The 21942-nt window shown below is 45.3% G+C and overlaps 1 protein-coding gene across 2 annotated transcripts; it reads left to right on the top strand.

The window, feature by feature from the left end:
- The first annotated feature begins 1645 nt into the window (after positions 1-1645).
- MORC3 (MORC family CW-type zinc finger 3) lies at positions 1646-21421 on the top strand. Of its 2 annotated transcripts, none has more exons than XM_082278903.1 (17): positions 1646-1731; positions 6990-7062; positions 8196-8328; positions 9372-9558; positions 9883-10025; positions 10284-10431; positions 10513-10644; positions 10889-11008; positions 11412-11509; positions 13307-13411; positions 13519-13641; positions 13753-13827; positions 14410-14452; positions 15414-15598; positions 16099-16933; positions 17047-17210; positions 19815-21421. In XM_082278903.1, exons 1-17 carry the CDS (start codon positions 1693-1695, stop codon positions 19966-19968), a joined length of 2757 nt encoding a protein of 918 aa, XP_082135029.1. In that variant the 5' UTR covers positions 1646-1692; the 3' UTR covers positions 19969-21421. The 2 variants fall into 2 exon arrangements, with proteins under 2 accessions (XP_082135029.1, XP_082135028.1); XM_082278902.1 differs by having other exon boundaries at positions 9372-9586; positions 9878-10025.
- The last annotated feature ends 521 nt before the right edge of the window (positions 21422-21942 follow it).

Genomic DNA, 21942 nt, shown 5'->3' with positions numbered 1-21942 from the left:
ATCCTGTGGTGCAAAGCCTCTGGGGAGCTCTTTGGGGGATCTTTGATGGATTCTGACACCCCCTCAGCTGCCTTTCACGTGAATGTCCTGTGGATGTGGCCTGTGGGGTCGGGGGTTCCACAGCTGGGCCGGTTTGTGTAAGGGAGGATGGGTGTTCAGTGCCTCTGAGCAGAGGTTACACCCCAAACCTCCCCGCCCTCTCTGTGTAAACCTGGCCTCCGTGGGCTGTGGAAGAATCTCTGCTGTGTTTGGCTCTTTCGTGGATGCATTCCTCTCCCTCAGCCTTGTTTGTTTTTCCCGAGGCTGGGATGATTGAACAATAGCATATCTAGGCAGCTTAACTTACAGTCCAAAGTCCCACTCAGATATCCCCAGGGAGGCTTCTGTGGTTGTAGCTTCTTTGCACAGTTTTTGTTATAATGGGCAAAACTCTTTCATAACAATGTTTAAGGCATGGACCATTTCAATCCCAGCACAACCATCATGTTCACCATTAAACCCCATCCCCAAGTGCCACATCCACAAGTTTTTTTGAACGTTTCCACCACATCCCTGGGCATCCTGTTCCAATGCTTTACAACCCTTTCCAGGAAGAAACGTTTCCAAGTATCCAACCCGAGCCTGCCCTGGCCCAGCCTGAGGCCGTTCCCTCTCCTCCTGTCCCTGTTCCCTGGCAGCAGAGCCCGACCCCCCCGGCTGCCCCCTCCTGTCAGGGACTTGTGCAGAGCCACAAGGTCCCCCCTGAGCCTCCTCTGCTCCAGCCTGAGCCCCTTTCCCAGCTCAGGAGTTCTCCAGCCCCTTCCCAGCTCCCGGAAGCAGAAGAAATGCGAAAGCAGAAACTGCGCTGGGGAGCCGGACAGGGACACGCCGAGAGTCTGCCTGGAGAGCAGCAACGCTGTGGGAAAGTGCCCCGGTGGGAAAGGCCCTGGGGGTGCTGGTGCCAGCGGCTGGACACGAGCCCAGGGGTGCCCAGGTGGGCAGGAGGCCACTGGCCCCTGGGCTGGGTCAGGAATTGTGTGTCCAGCAGGAGCAGGGCAGGGATTGTCCCTCTGTGCTGGGCACTGAGAGGCCCCTCGAGGGCTGTGCCCAGTTCTGGCTCCTGCAGGAGAGCCCTGGAGGGGCTGGAGCGTGTCCAGGGCAGGGAAGGGAGCTGGGAAGGGGCTGGAGCCCCAGGAGCGGCTGAGGGAGCTGGGAAAGGGGCTCAGGCTGGAGCAAAGGAGGCTCAGGGGGGACCTTGTGGCTCTGCACAAGTCCCTGACAGGAGGGGGCAGCCGGGGGGGTCGGGCTCTGCTGCCAGGGAACAGGGACAGGAGGAAAGAGCTTTTAAGCTGTGCCACGGGAGGCTCAGGTTGGACACCAGGAGGAATTTCCTCTTGGAAAAGGTGATCACGCATTGGGAGTTTGGAGTCCCTATTCCTGGAGGTGTCCCGGGACGGCCTGGAGGTAGTGCTCTGGGCTGAGTGACAAGGCGGGGATCGGGCACAGGCTGGACTGGGTGATCCTGGAGCACTTTTCCAGCCGGAACAATTCCACGCCTCCCTTTCCCCTCACACCGCCCTCAGCCCCGGCCCCGCGCGCCGGGGAGGGGGCGCGGCCTCGCTCGAAGCCCCGCCCCCGCGTGCGCGCGCCCGGCGCCGGAAGCGCCAAAGGGCCCCGGGGAGGCGGAAGCGCGCGCGGGGCCGCGGCCTAAAGATGGCGGCGAAAACACAGGGAGGGATCCGCTTGAGCGCGGTGAGTGTGAGGGGGCGGCGGCACCGCGGCCGGCCGGGGGAAGCGGCCTGAGAGACCAGCTCGTTCCGAGCCGCCGCCATGGGCAGGGACACCTTCCATCATCCCAGGTTGCTCAGAGCCCCGTCCAAGCTGGCCTTGGACACTTCCAGGGTCACTCCCTCAGCGAGGGCGGGGAGCGCCGCCTCGTCTTTCCGGGGGGACGTGGGACCGGGAGCTTTCCCGCCCTTATCCCGGCTCAGATCCTGGACAATTAAGTTATATCGGTCCGGCTGGGCTGTGCTGAGGGGACGGTGAGGGCTGGGGGTGGGCTGGGTGTTGGGGGCGGATTTTCCCAGCCTCTGGTGAGCGCCGTGACCTCTAATTGCCAACTTGTAACTTCAAATCTTAACTACTTTTATTGCAAGCGGCCTAATTACATTTTAACCCTAATTACATCTAAGGGGGATGAGTGTTCACTCAGTTAAATGCTGCTGTGTTGTGCTTTTCAGTTGCAGTATTGTTGCCGAGCTGTTGCGGCAGCTGGTCGTTTCTTTATTTGTGCTGATATAAATGAAGTCAAAGCTGCTTTTTCAGATGAAACAGGAGGGTTTTTTTCAAGTCAATGCCTCTAAACTTCGCCTAGAGCTACACCTGGCTCATCACCTTGCTTACAGAATGGTGGAAAGAAGCAGGAGTACTACGATGAGTAACTTAGCAAATATTTGAACGAAAAAGGTGTGTTAGGATATGCTCAGCACTGCTGGAATTACAGAATCATTTAGGATGAGAAAAACCTCCAAGATCCTTGAGTCCAACCTCTGTCTGAAATTTTATCACCTAATATCAATTGATGTTATCTTAATTTCAATTTATATTACCCTAATAAAAGTTGCCTTGATTCTAGAGATGAGCTCTAAACATCATCTTCTTGAAGTTCAGCAATTGCATTTTGATTGTGATTTCAGGCCTTTAATTCTTGCAAGTGTTTAAAATCCACAGATGGTGTGATATTTTATTAGAGCTGGGTTGTTCTGCTTGTTCAGATAAAGATTTTGATTTATTATTACTTTTTGGACATACCATGAGTCTTCTTGAGAGAAGAAAGTATCGATAATCAGCCTTTGCATCTGGCAGTTCAGAGTTTCAGATCATTCTCAGGTTGAAATCACTTTGGCAAGCTGCACTCTCAGAGGTACAAACGAAACAAGATGCCCTTGGTAACTTTCTGAATTATTTTTAGGCTGCTCTTTGGTTTTGTCTGTCGCAGGCTCAACTAAGAATTTGCATTCAGTGGCTTTCCAGTGAAAGCTGTGGGTTTTGTAGGGTTGTTGGGGTTTTTTTTTCCTCAGGTGAAGCAGCTGATGCAGTTTGGGGCAGGTTTGTAAAAGGCTTTGTAATCCAGAGAATGGTGGGGAGAGCTGATGGTCCCAGTTCTTTGGGAATAGAAAGTATTTCCCGTGGTTTCAGAAGCACTTCCAAACAGCACAGGCACTTGGAAGGCCTGGTAACTCATTCCCACGCTGGAATTTCTCTCCTGCTGTTGCTCTGGCAATATTTTTGTCCAGCTGAACAATGAAGCAGCTGAGGGAGGGGATCCAGGTTAATATTTTAAGAGCAGCTTTTACTTTGGATCGGTCCCTTGATGTGGTTGATTGCACAGTCGTGGAACTGGGATTGTGTAGCTGGGAGGGAGAGGAGGAAAAATTTCAGGAAGTTTCAGGAGGAATTTCTTCCTGGAAAGGGTGGTCAGGCCTTGGAAAGAGCTGCCCAGGGAGGTTTGGAGTGCCCATCCCTGGAGGTGTCCCAGGAAGGGCTGGAGGTGGCACTCAGTGCTCTGGGCTGGGGACAAGGTGGGCATCGGGCACAGCTTGGGCTCAGTGGTCTTGGAGGGCTTTTCCAACCTAAACAATTCCATGAAAATGGCAGTGTTGTTCCCAAGAAGTTGTTACATAAGTGGAGGATAAACCAACATGCATTTTTCCACTCAAATGTGGGATAAGTTACTGCAGTGATGCCGTGTAACAAAACAGAAATTTAGTATGTGCAAGCAGTAAGTTCCAAAATGAGGCAAACTCTGCAATGGTTTTGGATTTGTGCAAACCTTGGGATCTGCAAGGGATGGGACAGTTCTGGTTTGCTTGGAAAACTAAAATTCCCAAAGCTGCTTGTCATTTTTGAGAGATAAACTGCTTTGTTCTTCAGTATTTGCTGGTTGTAACTGTAGGGGATGCTCTTCGCAGGACACTTTAAGTTCAGATATACCCAGCTGGAAGAAGTGGGACATTTGAGTTGTATTTGGCTGCACTTGGTCTCAGGAGGAAAAATGAAATTACTAAACAAAGCCTACTTAGTAACGAAATGTGTTTGGCTGAGTGAGCAAAACAGCTGGATTGGCAAAGTGAGTGTTCATCTGGGGACCAGCTCTTACTGAACCTCAATTAATTATGGGCTAATTAAAGCGGTGCATTGATGAATGAAGTGTAAGGGGACAAATGGACTTAAATATTTCCTGATGAGTTCATCAGGACTTAGGGAGTGGTTGCTGACAGCTGGATTGCTCTGGAGGAAACTACAAAACTGATGGCGTTAACCCACTGTTCTGTTCTTTAATCTGGTCTTGTGCCCTTGTTTCAATGCCTGGTATGATGAAAGCCAGGCTGGATGGGGCTTGGAGCATCCTGGTCTGGTGGAAAGTGTCCCTGCTTGTGGCAGGGATTGGAACTGGATGATCTTTAAGGTCCCTTCCAACCCAAAGCATTCTGTAATTCTGTGATCAGACGGTGCTGTCTGCTCTGAGATAACTTTCCCATGAATTTCCTGTGGGATACTTGCTCGCTTTTTGCTGAGGGATGGGAGATGTTAGAGCCAAGACCCCATTTGTTCCAGTTCCCATCTTCCAGCCCTTCAACGACCTGCTACAATTCCCAGTTCTGGGAACCACCTTCCAGCCTTTCTCAAACCCTCCCCCAAGCAGTGGTCCAGAGAATATCAGCGCAATTCTAGTGATGTTGTTTTCAGAATTCCCAGTGGTTCACAGCAGTGAAATGAAGGGTGTGGAGCTGTTGTGTTACACAGGAAGGTTTTATCTCTGTTTACCCAGAATGATTTGGTTCACAGGGAAAAAAAGGACATTTATTGGTGATGATGGCACTGTGGGTGACACTGAGGTTCTTTCCATCCTTCCTCAGCATTGTCTGATGGTCAGGGGAGGTGCTTCTTTCTTTTCAGGAGGAATTTCCTCATGGAGAGGGTGGTCAGGCCTTGGCTGGGGCTGCCCAGGGAGCTTTGGAGTGCCCATCCCTGGAGGTGTCCCAGGAAGGGCTGGAGGTGGCACTCAGTGCTCTGGGCTGGGGACAAGGTGGGCATGGGGCACAGCTGGGCCTGGCTGGGCTGGGAGGGCTTTTCCAGCCTCAAAGATTCCATGAGATTCCCAAGTGTGAGTTGATGCCTGTCAAAACCACAGTCAGGACTTCTTGCCAGGTCTGTATTGCTGAAATTCCAGTGCCAGCAGGGAATCCAGCAGGGAATCCTGCACTTCCAGCCTCCTGTATGGCTGGAGTTGTTCTGTGTTTCAGCAGGGAGCTGATCAGATGCAAATCCCTGAATGTGCATCCCTGTGGTGGGTTGGGATTTTTAAAAGTGATTTTGTTTTGCCAAGAAGGGACTTCAGGTGGGAAAAACCCCACTAATTGTTTGTTGTGTGTTTTGATCCTGAAGCTTAGAAAACAAAGGAGCAGATGCTGCCAGTTCTGTGGAAGTGAAGAGAATCACCCAGGGATCTGAGGATCCCCTGAGTTCCTGTACAGCAGAGGGAGAAATCCAAAGATCCTTTTGCCCACATGCCATGGCACATGTGAGGTTTCCATTAATAGCCCAGAGGAATTTTCTCTCGGATTCAAAATTATTTGGAAGCATCTGTTGGGGGCACCCCTGCTTAGCCTGACTCAGTGCACCAGATTTTGTAAACCTGGAGCTCTGCAGCACAGATGGCAGCGAGGAACGTGGTGTCTGTTCCCACTTGTGCTCCAGGGAGAAGTGCAGGGATTAAGTTGCAGTTGGAAGTGTGTCATGTGCTGCTGTGACCTGAGAATCAAGGTGACGTTTCTGTTGCTCTGAACCAGGGGTGTTACTGCTCCCTCTGCCTTCCTCCTGCTCTGGTACCTGGTTTGTGACTCTAGGATTTGCTTTTAGCATCATTCCTTTTCAACTTGGAGCCTTGAAGTGGTTGCTCGCTTTTATTTGAGCTTTACTTTTATTTACACTTTATACCGTTATAAAAGTGCTTGTCAGTGAGTAACTGTAAAAATTAAGTATGGATGTGTACACAGTATTTTAAAACATCTTTCTGATTTTATGTGTGTAATAATGTGGATTATATTCTGGTTTTTGTGTAACTCAGTGGTACAAGGGCTGTTTTCAGTGTTAGGTGTCCATAGGTGCTGCTTTTTCTGCCATCAGCACAACTTTGGCAGTAGGGCTCGAGCCAATTGGTGCAGGGGGGTTTGTGTTAAAGGCCTCATGAAAAGTGTAACCACAGATTTCCTCAGTGATAATGCAAGCACAACTATCAGTTGCAGCAGTTAAAATTTCACCAACAGTTGCATGGATGGATCCTTAACTTACATGGATATTTAGTTCTGGTTTTCCTAGTCTTGAAGTGAATATATGTGAACCTAGGATGGGATGCTTGGCAATGCTTTTGTCACTAAGTTACATCCCATAAAGAGGTGCTTTTTTGCGTATTCCCACCTAATTCTGGTAGTGGCTGTGCCTTTGGTTACATAAAATGTGTGAGATCCAACTGCTTAAAGCACAAAGCACCCCTGGAGAGGGTCTGAGAGGTGATTTTGGTCACTGTGGGCACAGACAGTGACCCACGGAGGGTATTGGGTGCTGCTCACTTTTGGCATGAAGTTTGAATCCTGGTTTAAGATGTGAGTTTTTAACATCTGAGAGCTTCTCTTACTGGATTTGGAACCACAGCTTTGATGTTTTCTGTAGTCCCTGCCATCATTATATACTAGTAGTTCCTTATATTTTTATAAAGATGAAGACTGCTAGGATGACAATATAACCCATGCTCAGAATATGCTGAGACTGTGCTGGATTTCCTCTTCAGGAGCTGAATCAACGTTCCCTGCCAATACCCAGAAATAAATTCAATTACAGCCTTTTGATGGGCATGTCCAAAACAGCTTCATGGAATGTTCCTTCCTTTAACAGACTGTTTTCTGCCTTGGAGAGCACAAACTAATGCCCTTGCTTGTGGTTTATTCCAGCTGTGCCCAAAGTTCTTGCACACCAACTCCACCAGCCACACCTGGCCCTTCAGCGCAATTGCAGAGCTCATAGGTAGGTGATCAATAGCTTGGAATAATTTTTGTTCCTTGTTACAAAACCTTTTTCCTTCAGGTAGAGGAAGACCTGGCTGAAGATCCTGAGTGTTTTGCTCTTTGTTCTGGTCCTGTTACCTGCATTACCTGGGGCTTGTGCATCTCTTTATTAGCTCCACCTTGCCTTTGATTTTGAACAGAAGTTAACTGGACATGTCCAGTGTTCCTCTCTTCCACAGTCAGAGAATGATGAGCAGGCTTACCTTCCCACGCCTTCCCACACCTTCCCACGCCTTCCCTTCCCCCTAACAAAAAATAAAAGAGGGATTTTTCTGCTGGATAAGGCCAAAGCTGTCGTAAAGGAGGAAACCAGAGCCCTGTGGCTGTGGAAAGGACTGGCTGTTTTGGGAGTAAAATATGTTAAATCATTTCAGCTCTTTTAACACTCCAACTACTTCCAAACTTTCAGGTGTACCTGTACATCCTCTTTTGTGATGCAGAAATACATTTTACAAAATATTTCACTGTGATGCAATTTGGACTTAAAGTTTGTAGGAAGGAACCTGCCAAGCTGCAGTTCCTTTTATTGGCTTGAGCTGTTTTATGTCTCTCAGATGAACCTTCAGAACAGGCAGTGAGGCAGAGGTGCCATCACATCCCACCTTTCCTCCCTCCTCACAAATCCCAGGGGGATGAGGGGAAGAGATGGAAGAAAGTGGTGTTGGGGCAGATGGGGTTGGGCCTGGCTTTGCTGCCAGGAGTGGTTTGTGGTGTTCTGGTTTCTGTTGCACTCATGTTTCACTCTTTCACATCCTGTAAACACAAATTTGAGTCTGAAGCATTTTGCAGTTCCCCTCTGCAAGAGCTGAGAGAAAGTAAACATTGCACCAGCTGCTCTGCAGGCAGGAAATGAAACTGGAACCTTGTCTTGCTTTCATTTTCTGTTCTCATGTGAGCTGCTCACCTCCAGCTACACTTTTTGCCTCTGTGTTGCTGCCATCGATAATCTGGGGAATTTTGTGCTGATTTGGGTGAGGTTCTCCTGGTTTGGATGCAGCTGTTCCATCCTAACATTTTTAAAATGTGTTTGCACTTAAACAGTTGAATTTGTGCTGTTTAGTCTCCCACCCTGTTTGCTCTCCTTGCCCTCAGATAATGCCTATGATCCAGATGTGAGTGCCAAGCAGATCTGGATTGACAAAACCGTCATCAACGACAACATCTGCCTGACATTCACGGATAATGGGAATGGGATGAACTCGGAGAAGCTGCACAAAATGCTCAGGTAGGCAACCTCTTTACCTGCCTTGTGGAAAATCCAGTTCTGGTTCTGTTACTGCTCAGTTTATTCCTGTTTCTCATCTCTAATTCACTGATTTTGCTCATAAATTCAGCATTTCTGAAGGTAAGTGAATGTCCAGGTGAGACTCCGGAGCAGACAGGTACTACTAAAGCTTCCCTGTAACTTTGTCAGGGAACTTTCACCTCATCGTTTCCTTTTATCCCTTCTCTCAGTGTTCCCTTGATGCTGTGGAAACTCTGTAGTGCCTACTAGTGGAGATAAGGAGAATTCAGAGTTTTTTCTTATTACTATCATCATAATCATTATTATTATTATTAATTGCTTTAGTTTAAGTTAGTGAATGAGAAAAGAAGGGAGATTCAGCTCAAACCCCTGCGAGTATTAATAATAGAAGCTATTGTAGAAGTTTTAATGAATGATAATGTGACTTATCTTTTTATCTTTAAATATTCTGTGGGGTTTGAACTGATTTTTCTCTTATTTTTACAGTTAGCAAAGAGCTTTCTGTCCAATTTCTCTTTAGTATAAAAAACTGCTCTGCCTGCAGATTTAAATTTGAGTAAGATTGAGTTCAAGCTGTTATTTCTCTGTCAGATACCATAATAGCACAATAACAGCTTCCTAAATTCCATATGCAGTTCCCTGCTTTACTCTAAGTGTGATCTGTAAACGGAAATGGCAAACTTGTGGATCAAACATTTCCTAGGAAGTGGAGAGAGGAAAAAGACAGGGTTAGGGGCTTTTTTTTAGAATGCCATAAGAATGCTTTTACACCTAATTCCAGACAGATGATATTTCTATGCCATACTTAAAAGCTGGACGTGGATTTTCCCAAGTTTTTGCTGTGTGGTTTTAGCAGCATTGTCCAGGTGATTTTAGGATGTAATTGTGCAGGAGTCCCTGACCTCTGAAACAAGAGAGAAACTCGTTGGGTTATGTAATTTGGCAAGTCCTGCACTTGCATCTGCTGAACTCTCAAGTTTTCCAGGGATTTTTCCACTCTCCTCATGTTCCCCGTGTTTCAGCTTTGGCTTCAGCGAGAAGTCGGTGATGAACGGCCGCGTTCCCGTGGGACTGTACGGGAATGGCTTCAAGTCAGGATCCATGCGCCTGGGAAAGGATGCCATTGTCTTCACCAAGAATGGGGAGACCATGAGTGTGGGGCTGTTATCCCAGACTTTCCTGGAAGTCACCAAAGCAGAGCATGTCATGGTTCCTATCGTGACATTCACCAACCAACATATCCTTTTCAGCATTCCCAGTGAAGGGTTGTGGGCACATCCCAAATCTGGGGGATAGCGTCACCAAAGGAAATCCTTGGCTGCTTTTATGGATGTTTATATCAAAATTTTCTCCTTGGAGAGGAGTCAAAAGGCAAAAAATTCTGTGAGATGCCATAATTTGTTAAAACCTTGAAGCTTGTAGGAGCTCTGAGATATGGAATGAGAAGCTGGGAAGTGAGTCCAGAAATTTCCTCATTTTTTGGGATCATCACTCCATTCCAAGTCCCTCTCCTTAACACAGTGCCCACGGCAGATCAGTGATCCAGCAGAATCCAAGAACAGCCTCAAGGCCATCCTGACACATTCCTTGTTCTCTACTGAGGAGAAATTACTGGCAGAGCTGGATGCCATCATAGGGAAGAAAGGCACCAGGATTATCATTTGGAATCTTAGAAAGTAAGATAAATCCAGTCTCTTATCTCTCATTAATTTTACATTTTGTTTCAGTGTATGCAAACACAGAAGGGTTTGGGGGTTTTTTGTGTGTGGAATAACTGGAAAAAGGCTGTGGGCACTTAAATAACTGGGAAGCTGGACTCAAAATCTATGAGGAATTCCCCTTTTTTTCCTTCTTTCCTGGCTCCACCACAATACCTCCCCTTGTATTTGCTTTTTCCCCCTATAATTAATACCTTTTTCCATCTTAATTCTTAGAGATAAAAACGACAAACCAGAATTTGATTTCGACAAGGATAAATACGACATCAGAATTCCAGAAGATTTGGATGAAACAGGCAAAAGAGGCTACAAAAAACAGGAGAGACTGGACCAGATTGTTCCAGAAAGTGATTATTCGCTAAGAGTACGTGTTGGGATTTTAAAATTGGATTTATTTGTGGAATAAAAAGGGTGTATATGTTTTAATATAATGTCTGTTTTGTAGGCTTACTGCAGTATTTTGTACCTGAAACCAACTATGCAGATCATCCTGAGAGGACAGAAAGTGAAAACACAGCTGGTTTCCAAAAGTTTGGCCTTCATCGAGCGGGATATTTACAGACCCAAATTTCTCAACGTATCCTTTAATATTTCCATTGCTGAGCTGAATTCTGTGACTTGTTATGGCTGGATTCTTGTGGGTGTGTTGCAGTTCCACTGATAAAATTTGGATTGTTTTGGGGGGTTTTTTGGTTTTTTTGAAGTCATACTGAAGGAATTATCTCAATATAAGAAAAGAAAGTTTTTAGACCCACTCAGAGTAACTCTGGTTTTTGTGTTCCATGAGATTCACCCTATTTTTCCTTAATACCTGCTAAAAGGCCAAAACAGTCAGAATTACTTTCGGATTTAACTGCAGAAACAAAGATCATTATGGAATAATGATGTACCACAAAAATAGACTCATCAAAGCTTATGAAAGAGTTGGCTGTCAGTTAAAGGTAAGAAACTGAGCCTTCAAAATATTTTAACATCTTGACAAATTTCGTTCAAACGCTGATTTTAAAAAAGAATATGGATGGAAAGTAGGATATTGATGTATACTTTATAAAATCACATTTTTTGCTGTGTGCAGCAGTTAAAAATCATATTAAATTGTTTGGTTTTGAGGTTGTTTGATACAAAAATATCTGAGCATATCTTTCAGGACAAAAAGAGGGGTGGAACAGAGGATTTGTTATTTACGGGGTTTATATCAAGATTCTCTCCTTGGAGAGAAGTCCTAAGCCTAAGAAAGTCCTTTTTACCCAATGTAGATGTAGTTAATGATTACCTCCAGCAAACTCTTGCAATATTGGCATGGAATTTGGGTTGGTTTTCCTGATAAACCTTCATTCCTTGCAGGCAAACAACATGGGCGTGGGTGTTGTTGGGATTATTGAATGCAACTTCCTAAAACCAACTCACAACAAACAAGATTTCGACTACACCAACGAATACAGGTATTTTTATCTGCACTTTCTACCCCATATTGTCATTTCCTGGGATATACTTGATAAAGCTGCTTCTTTAAATAGGAAGAAGAAAAGTTTATGGTGTTCTGGCAGAACCTGGTTTAAATGCAAACAACTCCTTTTAGACCCCTTTTTGTCTGCCCCCTCTTTGTCTCCTTCTGTTTCCTTATAAACTTTCTCCCACTCCACGTATCCATACCAGCCTTGTTCCCATGTTTTTCCCTGGATGTTCTTTTCCCTGGCTGTTTCCCTGGCTGTTTAGGAGGAGGCATTTTCCATGTGCCCAACAGTACTTTTCATGTGGATATGGAAATTTGTGATCCCTGAACCATTTCCTGTGTGAGGCGCCAACAGTTCCCTTGGCAGAGGGGCAGGAATTGGGAATGCCCTTGGCAGGCACAGTGAGCAGGGAATGTTTTCCACTTGTTGGGCTTTTTTGAACACTCACATGAAAAGGGGGTTTCCTCAGTCCCTTGGGTTTGATTTGTCTGTCAGCCCCCGAATAAATCTGGGACCTTTGTGTCCAGCCAGTCTGTCCAAAATATAATTAAATCAATATCCAGACAAGTGGGGAGAATCACAGGATCCTTAAGGTTGGAAAAGACCTCCAAGACCTCCAAACCTTTGAGTTCCTGGATGTAACTTTGGGGTGGAGGTGTGAGTTAATCTTGCAATTAAATTATAATGAACCAAGTTGTTCTGAGGAGAGTGATTTCACCCCAGCTGCTGCTTCAGCAGCAAAACAGCTTCTCCTGTCTTGGCTGCTCTGTGCTTTCTGGGCTTCTGGTCCCGTGGAGTTCCCATTCCTGCAGAGATTCCAGCAGAACCTGGCTCTGGTGTTTCTGCTTTGCTTCACCCTCCTCCCTCTCAGCCTATGCTTCAGGTTGCTGTGTTAACATCCAGGGACAGATTCCCTGCATGGCCACTGCATTCCATCCAGGAAGCAGAAACTGCATTTCACCTTTAATTTCAGTACTGTTACACTTTTGTTCCAATGGGAATGGAACTTCCCAGCTTTCTCTGATTTTTACCCCCACATTTGGCATGTGAGTGGGCACAGTGATACCACACTTGAAAAGTCTTCTAGAAAGGTTTTTCTGCCAGGAGTGCTCCAGGCTTTCAAAAGATGGTTTTGTTTTGGGCTGGGAAGTTGTGAACCTGATGTAAAGGTGCTCTGCACTTCTTGCCTCCCCAGAAAAGGGATGTGATTTGGAATGTGATCCCGTCCATGCATCCCTGCTCATTTCTGCCCTTCTGGTGCCTCCTGGCTCAGCAATCCCTGCCTGGGTTCAGAGGTGACCTGGATCCAAACTCTCTGGGTCACATGAGTTCACTGCACAAACATTTGTGTTGGTTCAAGGCCCGGGGCGGTGTCAGGTGGCTGGGCTTGGTTACTCATCCACTGGATTGCTCAGAGGTGAATTCCACAGGCTGACAGGAGGCTGTCCTCACCTTTAGCTCACCTGTGGGGTTTGTTATTGTTCCTCACCTCTCCCTCCTGTGTGGGCCAGCTCTGGGAGTCCCTGAGCTGCACGATGAGCCCTGAGCAGGAAACAAAGCTAAAAATGAACTTGGGTGAGACTGGCCTGCTCCTTTAGCAGTGTGGAGACTTTATCCTGCGTTAAAGTGACCAAATGTTTGCCAGCTCCAGCTTTTTTCCCACTGTTGTGCAATTAGAAATACTAAAGTGCTTCATGCCCTTATTCTGTCACTGGAGTTAATAAAGGTTCTTTCTGTGCTAGAATTGGATTATTCAAGGTGGTCTTTCAATTCTTTTCTTTGTAGACTCACGATAGCAGCACTGGGAGAAAAGCTCAATGATTACTGGAACGAGATGAAAACCAAGAAAAACGAGGAATATCCCTTAGCTCTGCCCGTCGAGGAGATCCAGTGAGTCCCACTGTGACGGCAGAGAGCTGAACACGCTGTCACTGCTTTATCTGACATGAGAACACTGCCATGTGCAAACCCTGATTCCTTTTGGTTTTTTACCCCAGGAAACAGCCTGACCAGACGTGGGTGCAGTGCGACGCGTGCCTCAAGTGGCGGAAGCTCCCGGACGGCATCGAGCACTTGCCAGAGAAGTGGTACTGCTCCCTCAACCCTGACCCGCAATTCCGGTAAGGACACAGGCCAGGGGCTCCTCCCAGTCCTTACTGATCACCTGGCAGCAGCAGGGGTGTTCAGCTCTTTCTGTTGTGGGTTTTTTCCTGTTCCTTCCCCTCCCCCAGGAATTGTAATGTGCCAGAAGAGCCAGAGGATGACGATTTAATACATCCGACATATGAGAAAACCTACAAGAAAAAGTGAGTTCTGGAGACTTTTACAAGGGGCTCAACACTAAAAACTACCAAGGAGAGCAGTGCAGCAGTTGGGGTGAAAGTCCAGCTCCCACAAGGATGTAGCTCCATAGGAATTGGCAGTGTGGGAATAGGTTGGGATGTCCCAGAAGCAAAATCTGAGGGCTGTTAGGAGACCTTGTCTTTGTTACTTTCAAGGTCCACATTGAGGCAGCTGAAAAGCTCAATACATTTATTTAAGAATTAAAGGGTTCTTTGCTAAGGTGTATGGCAGTGTATGACAGAAACTGATTTGGGTAATTGTAATGCTGGCTCACATTCTAGAAAGGAGAGTTTGGGGTTGTTTCAATATTTTAAAAATAAATAATCTGAGAGGGAACTTATTTGAGGTTAAGCTAACTTCAGACCATACAAGCTTCCAGGTTCCTGAGGAAATTTTCATTTAATAAACAAGAGTACTTTTATTATTGTATCTGGCTGACATGAGGAGTACTGTGTTTGCTTTTAGATCTTAGATTTCATTTTTATAATGAATGAACAATTTGAATCTAAGCTTTTAATTTATATTTTTTCCTTGCTGCTGTGCAGGGACAGGGAAAAACTGAAGAGGCGACTGGAGTACAGCCACCAGGTAACTCCTGAAGCTGGCAGGAGCCTGCCCTGGGTACAAATGTCTGCTTTAGCATCCAGTTTGACTCTGATGGCTCTGCAGGATTTGCTCACCATGAGGAAACCCAAAATCCCCTTTCTTTGCTGCTCAGTGATGGAAAATCCACCATTTCTGTCTCATTAGGAAAGTGTTTGAGAGGGACAAAGGCCTTTCACCAAAACTAAAAGATATGTCAGTCACTTGTGGCTGTTTTTATGGCATGAACCCAATTCTTGAAGGGGGATTTGTTGGAGAGAGATGTCATGAGGATATGAAAGTAAAGATGCCCTTAAAAGTGGGGATCTCAGGGGGTGGGGATGGACAGAGCTGGAACAGGTACACTTGTGCAAGGAGATGCTCAAATTCAGATTAAATCCAGATGCAGACCGAGGTGTTTGATGGGAATGTCTGAATTGTAACTCAGAATCAAATTTGCTAAGTGTGATTTAATTTCAGTTGCATTCAAAGTCAATTGCTGACCTAAGATCACTTCATTTCTGGAGAAGAGATGCTGCATGTGTTGTTTTAACCTATTTATTTCATTTTATTGTTTCTCTGCCATTAGATCTCCCCCAATACAGAAGTAATTTCTAGAAGTGAAACAAAAATTGCTCATTTTGGGAAAACTGAGTGAACCCTGAGCATCTTTCCCAGGGATGTCTGTCCTGGAGTTTGTGTCTGATGGGCAAACTCCAGACAGAGACACAGCTTGGGAAAAGCTCTTGCCTGGGATTCTGCACAGCACTTTCAAATGGAAAACTGGGATTTGCAATAGTCTAGTCAGCCTTTCTCATCCCAAAATCCTGAGCCTGGGTTCAAGGAGGTACTTGGATATGTAGGTGTCAGAATTTTAGGTGTTGGTATATAAAGAACTGCTTAAATCTATCCCGAAGAATCTACTAATATCTGTTTATTTCCATTCTTAACTTACATTGTCTTATAGATCAATAATGAAATGTTTTTAAAAACATCTGTTTCTTCAAGTAAAGACTTCAAAACATTCTCAACTCCGAATGCAAAGGAAGCTCTTCCAAGATTACTTTTACCAAAATCATCAGATGCTTCTGTTAGAAGATCTCTGCCTATTTTAATTAAAGTATCTTCCCCTCATTTGGATCCTGACAGCAGGTGAGTGGACCTGCACAAAGTAGATTTCTGTTTATTTTTAAAATTAATAACTTCTTAAGGAAAATGATGGTGTTGGGGGCAGCTTCAGCTGCTAAAATTCCTGTGGGATTCTGGGAGCACAGGAAAGCTCCAGGTTAAAGGGACCTGGAGACTTTGTCAAGTACAAAAGTGAATGCAACAAAATGACAAGGAGCATTTTTAGTGATTTGTCTGCTTAGGAGCAGAGTTTGTGTTATCCACAGGCTGTTCCCCTGTAGGGATGTTCCTGGGAATACTGAGGCTGTTTCAGAATAATGTGTGAGTGTGCAGATGGCAGGCACTTTTTTTTACAGGAATTTAGTCTGGCTACACAAATTGAAATCCCCTGCAGGGGTACATCTCTTTCTAGTTCTGGAGTGGGTTTTTGAATAGTGCTCAGAGAAACACTGAACATGGCTGGAAACAAATGATTTGGCAGCATCTGAGCAATAAACTGATTATTTTAATGTTTTCCTCCTCAGTCTCAAAAGGAAGACACAGAGTTGTGTGACACCTGTGTCCGTAAAGACACCTCGGCTCGGTGACAAAACATTCAACAACCATGAGGAGGAAGATGATGATGATGAAGATGTCATCATTTTAGAGGAGAGCAGCACTCCAAAGCCTTCAGCAGATCCTGATGTTCCCGTGGTAAAAACGGACTGTATCTGTTTGGATCAGGAGGAGAAGCAGAATGTAAACTCTCCCGTGGGAGAACCCTGCAGTGCAACCACTTCAGAGGCAAAAAATGAACAGCTGAGCTCAGGAACACAGACAGAGCTCCCAAACCTGGTGGTGAAAAAGGAAGAGGTGGAAGACATCCCAGTCCAGGTTCCTGTGGCAGGGTTGGAAAGGGAACAGCAAAAGGTGAATGGTGTTCCTGAGACATCTGTAGAGATGGAAAATGAACTGAAAAATCAGCTGCAATTATTGAACAGAGAAAAAGAAATGTACCAAAGCAAATGTGAAGCGTTAACCAAACAAGTGGAAGCACTGGAACAGCAGCTTTTGGAGATGAATAATAAATATGTAAAAAAGGAAATGTGCCATCAGGCAACGGAGACAGTTCCCTCCTTTGGAGAAGGAGGCGCCGACGGGAGGAGTTTGGCCGAGGTGACAGCTCTCTATGAGCAGGCCTTGGGGGAAATAGCAACGCTCAAGGAGCAGTGCAGCACCCTGCAGAACCTAAAGACTGAGTGCAGCAAATGTGCTGATGGTGAGAGCAAGAGTGAGGTGGATGAGATTGCTGTGCAGCTGGATGAGGTTTTCAGGCAGCTGGACAAGTGCACCATTGAGAGAGACAGATACAAAAGTGAGGTATGTTTGTTAAAACACTTCTATCACTTAAATTATCTCTATTTTTACTGCCTTTTCATAGCACATAGTGTTTTAAATAGTTTTGACAGCTTTATTTTTATTTTGATTGCCAGATTGAAGTCCTAGAAGTGGAGAAAAATCAGATGGCCTGTCAGTGTGAGGAGCTCAAGGCAGAGCTGGCACAGTTAAAAGCTTCAATCCCACAGGCTGTAGCACATGCAAATGAGTCTACCACCAGTAAAGTAGAAGACTCTGTAAATTTTTCTGATGGAGAAAGGTATCAGTTTTGCTCTTTCTAGATGTTATTTCAAGATTTTTGCTTGTTGGTTGTATTTGAAATGTTTTGATGAAGGTTATGTCTGATAATTGTATAATAAAATGTGATGCTTGGAATTCTTTTCTACTGCCTTTTGTGACTCCTAACGAATGTTGGTTTGTTTTTTTTTTAATCAAGTGATGTTTGTGATTTATGATTTGTGTGAGCAGGGTTAGCCACTGCACAACAGAATAGCAAACTGATACTTCTTAAAGTATCCAAAATGTTGGATAATTTCTGAACACAACTTGCAAACCAAGGAAACAAAAGGGAGGCAGGAAAGAGGGTGATCATTATTTCATGCTGTGTAATGAACTTCACTTTGAGAATCTGTTTTTCTTTTGAATCAGCTGAAAAAGAGTCTGGATTTGAAACCTTCCTGTAACAACTCCTTGCTGCAGGCAAATCCTGGGGAATCAGGGTCCAGGGCATGTCTTGGAAGGGCTGAAACTTCCAGCTAGAGAGCTTGCAGCTCTTGGAAGTGGGAATAGCACACATGCAAAAAACCCAGAGCAGGAGCTGAGGTCCCAAAGGGGGAAGCATCACCTGTGATAAAAAGGGACTCAGTTAAAGGACCACTTAAACAAATTGATCCCTGGGATGAGAGGCTTTTCAGAGGGAGCTGGCCTTGTAGTATCTCCAAAAGTTGACATTCCTGGAAAAAGGCAGTTGTTATGCATTATTTAGGACAGCCCGAGCTCCATTCTGGCACTGTAGCTTCAATCCCAGGGAAAACATGGAATAAATCTACCTGGAAGCCACCTGCAGCCCCATGAGAGTCAAAAGGGAGTAAGGACAACCAGCATGGGGTGACTGAGGGCAAACTGGGGATGAGCAGCAAGGCCAGGAATGGAAAAGGCCTTTGCGCCTCAAGTCCTGTGTCCAGTTCTGTGTCACTTCAAAAGGACATTGAGGGGCTGGAGTGTGGCCAGGGAAGGGAACAGAGCTGGGAAGGGGCTGGAAAACACATCCTGGGAGGAGCAGCTGAGGGAGCTGGGAAAGGGGCTCAGGCTGGAGCAGAGGAGGCTCAGGGGGGACCTCACTGCTCCCCACAAGTCCCTGCCAGGAGGGGCAGTGAGGGGGGTCGGGCTCTGCTGCCGTGTGCCAAGGGAAAGGAGGAGAGGAAATGGCCTCCAATGGCACCAGGGGAGGCTCAGGTTGGAGATTGGAAACAATTTTTCCCTGCCAGAGTGGTGAGGCCTTGGGATGAGGTGCCCAGGGAGTGCTGGAGTCACTGTCTCTGGGAGTGCTCAGGAGGAGTCTGGATGTGGCCCTTGGGGACAGGCTTTGGGGTGAGGGTAGCACTGGATAATCACAAAGGTCTCTTCCACCCCTGAGGATTCATGGCTTGGGTGACAGACCAAAATGAACTCAATAAATTCCTGATGCCATCAAATTGGAGGGAACTCAGGAGGGCAGAGCTGCTGCTGAGGGACTTTGACAAACTGGAGAAATGGGCTGGGAAAAAAGCTCCTGAAAATTCCACAAGGGCGCCTGGGAAGTGCATGCAGGAGAACCAGCTGGAGACAGCTCCTGGGAAAGCAGCTGGGAGGAAGGTGCCTGGTGCTGCTGGGGGCGTGGCAGTGCAATGTGAGCTAGCAGTGCACTCTGCTGGTGGCACAAACCAGTGCCTACTGGGCTGGACTGGCCAGGGCTGGAGAGTGACTCGTGCTGGGCACTGAGAGACCAACCAGGGAGTGTTGGATCCAGCTCTCGCTCCCTGCTGTGACACTGGCAGAGGGTGGCAGGGGAGTAGAGGATGAGCTGGATAATTTCCAGAGACCCTTTTCAATCATAAAGAAGAAACTTACCCACATTAAAATTGATCTGTCAGCATTAAATTTTATTTTTCCTTATAGCTCTGACTTGTGTTTACTAAAAGAATTAGCAAATAAATGCAGGACTTGGAAGTAACTTCCCCCACAAGTTGATGGAGATATGGCAGCACTGGGAGAACTGGTTATGGAGATGATAAAGGATCTGAGAGTAGAAGGAATTGGGCCACAGAAGGGATGGCTCATGGCAAAACAATTTGATCAGGAAGAGGACACAGCAAGGACATCCAGGAGAGAAACCAAAAAAGGGAGGCACAGCCTTTTCCCTGGAGTATAACTCTTATTTCCTATTCATATTTTAAAGTCTTTGGACAAATTCCTCCTTCTTGCCTTCTACTCTCTTTTTCTCTCCTTTTGTTCCTGTGGGTTGTGGTAGTTGGGGTTTCTAAATGGATAAAAATACTAGGATTTAATACTGCTTTGAGAAATAAAGCTGGTGTGGGGTAAAGGATTGTACTAATGCCTACTCAGAAATATTTCTGATGGGAGTTCAGTTTAGTATTGGTTTGAAACTAAGGGAATATTTACCTTCTAGCTGAAAACTGAAGAGAAGCTTGGAAAAACTGGTAAATTTAGAAATAATCTTGATGCAGTTTTACCTGCATCGGTTTTTTCTTGGTTTATGGGAGTGATGGAGCCTCTCCAGTCTGGATTATCAGTCCAGCTCTGTTAGGTGAAGGACTCTGAGCATTCCACCTCCATCTAATCCTGTCTAATTCTCTCTCCCCAGCCTGAAGCTCCGCTCTCTCCGAGTGAACGTGGGACAACTCCTGGCCACAATCATGCCTGACCTGGACCTGCAGCAAGTGAATTATGACATTGATGTGGTGGATGAAATCCTAGGGCAAGTTGTAGAACAAATGCATGAGATCAGCAGTACTTAATAGCTCAGTGTTTCAGCAGTGTTTTATTGCTCTTCCATTATAACCTTTAGGTTCCAGATTGTAAATAGAGCTGCTTCACTTTATATATTTGACATAGGTGGATCTCTCAGTGTAAATATTCCACATGTTTAGCTGTTCCCTTCACTTCCTCTTCAAGGAGCACTGTCAGTACTGACCGACCCTGATGTACTTAATTAAGGATTTTGCTTTGGAAATGTATTTGTAATTAAATTTGCAGATATTTTTACTATTAGGAATCTTAATACTTTTCTACAGACACCTTTTCGTTGACTTTGGATCTTATATAAGCATTAATACCTGTGAGTATTTCCTCTTCCAAAGTAGTGGAATATCTTAGAAATGCAAAAAAATCAACTTCCTTGATTTCCTTCCCAGAGTTGTATCCCAGTGTTGTTCCATTGCTCCCAGCAATGTTCTGTGTTGCATCCATGGGATAGAAATGTAAGTAGTAGGTGAGAATTTGGGGAATATTTGTGTGTTTCTACCAAAAGAATGCTTCTTTAAGGGTTTTATCCTGAAAACTGGTGATGGACCAGTTGGATGGAAGCACTGGGAAAAGGAGGGATGTTTCTTCATCTGTGGTGTAAACCACAGAGTGAGCTGGAGCTGAAAATGTTCAACTGCTTTAGACAGTTTTTATTATAGGAAAGGTAAGGGAATTCCTCTTTTTCACATCTCCCCTTTTAGAGTTCTCTGCTCTAAATCTTCCCATTTGTCCATGGAAGATGGGTGGGAAAACCTGGAAGCAACAGTACCGAGAGAAATTCCCAGCCAGCTGCAAGGGGTTTCTTTCCAAGTCACTGGGAATGACAAACTGGGTGGCAAAGACAGCAAATCCATCTTTTCCTCTGTGGTGGGACTGGTCACCCAAAGAGCCATCCAGAAAAATGGGTCTTGCTTAAATATAAAAAATAAATTTAAAAAATCATTTAAAAATCATTTAATTAGTGTTCAATATGTTAATTCTTAGGAAGTATCTTGGTTTTTTTTTTTTTTTAATTCAGCCAGTATTGGCTTTTGCACTGCTACTGTCCTGAGTTAATTCCTTGGTGTCCCTTTCAGTTGTAGTTCAGTGGAATTTTTTCCATGGACAGTATTTCAATGGAAGATCTCTCTCTATGCCAATAAGGGGAATGCACTACTGTTGTACTTTATAAAGGAGAAATTGAATGTTTGATTTGGGAAGAGGTGGCTGTAATATAACTACGTATGACTTTTGCAAAGTTTATATTTCCCATTTCTTGGTGTGTAGCTTTTCCATTTCTTAATCATTATTTATTACGTTTCATCAGACTGTAGCTGAATTTCTTGTAGACAACTGGCAAAATAGAGCACATGTCTATATAAAAAATGGCAAATTTACAATGTACATTTACACTTTGGACAACGGTGGACTTATGGAAATGGTTTCTATTTACTTGTTAAAATGTATTTTTTGTAAAAAATAAAAAGATATAAATCTGAGTTTGCAGAATCTCAGCTTGTGTTTGTTTCTAAATAAACCCCGTGCGGAATGGCTGAAGTGTTGGGTGTTACAAGGAATCCTGGCTCAGTCTGATGTTGGACTGGGCACACCAGTATGGAAATGGTATGGGAATGTCCTGGAGATGGAAAAAGCAGCACTGTTATAATCCAGGGGGTGTTAATGGAATGGAGCTGAATTTCAGAAAGTTCTGGTGTTGGATACATGGATGTGCTTCCCTGCCTTCTGCTGCAGGAGTGGAAGTTCACCAAGCACGTGGACTTGCACCATCCTGGCTTCCTAAGGGAGGTCCTACTGCCATGGAACTCCTCATGACTTTGTAAAAATAATTTTAAAACCCCCTATGCCATACACATCCTTCTCCCTCAGCTGGAACAAGGATAAGGAAGGGGTTGGATGGTTGCATCCAGAGGGTTGTGGGTCAGGGTCTGGAGAGCAGGATTGGGGGTCCCTGGGGTGTGGAGACTGGG

The sequence above is a fragment of the Coloeus monedula genome (genome assembly GCF_965178545.1).
Source record: "Coloeus monedula genome assembly, chromosome: 3".
NCBI lineage: Eukaryota > Metazoa > Chordata > Aves > Passeriformes > Corvidae > Coloeus > Coloeus monedula.
Note: the sequence above shows the minus strand (reverse complement) of the source record. Positions and strands in the feature narration are given on the sequence as shown.

What these genes read in the sequence shown, in the direction of transcription:
- MORC3 (XM_082278902.1), top strand. Translation starts at nt 1,693, where the DNA reads ATGGCGGCGAAAACACAGGGAGGGATCCGCTTGAGCGCG. An exon ending in AAGCTGCACAAAATGCTCAG is followed by an intron (nt 8,329 to 9,371) that starts GTAGGCAACCTC and finishes CCCGTGTTTCAG; the next exon opens with CTTTGGCTTCAGCGAGAAGT. An exon ending in CTGCCCGTCGAGGAGATCCA is followed by an intron (nt 13,412 to 13,518) that starts GTGAGTCCCACT and finishes TTTTTACCCCAG; the next exon opens with GAAACAGCCTGACCAGACGT.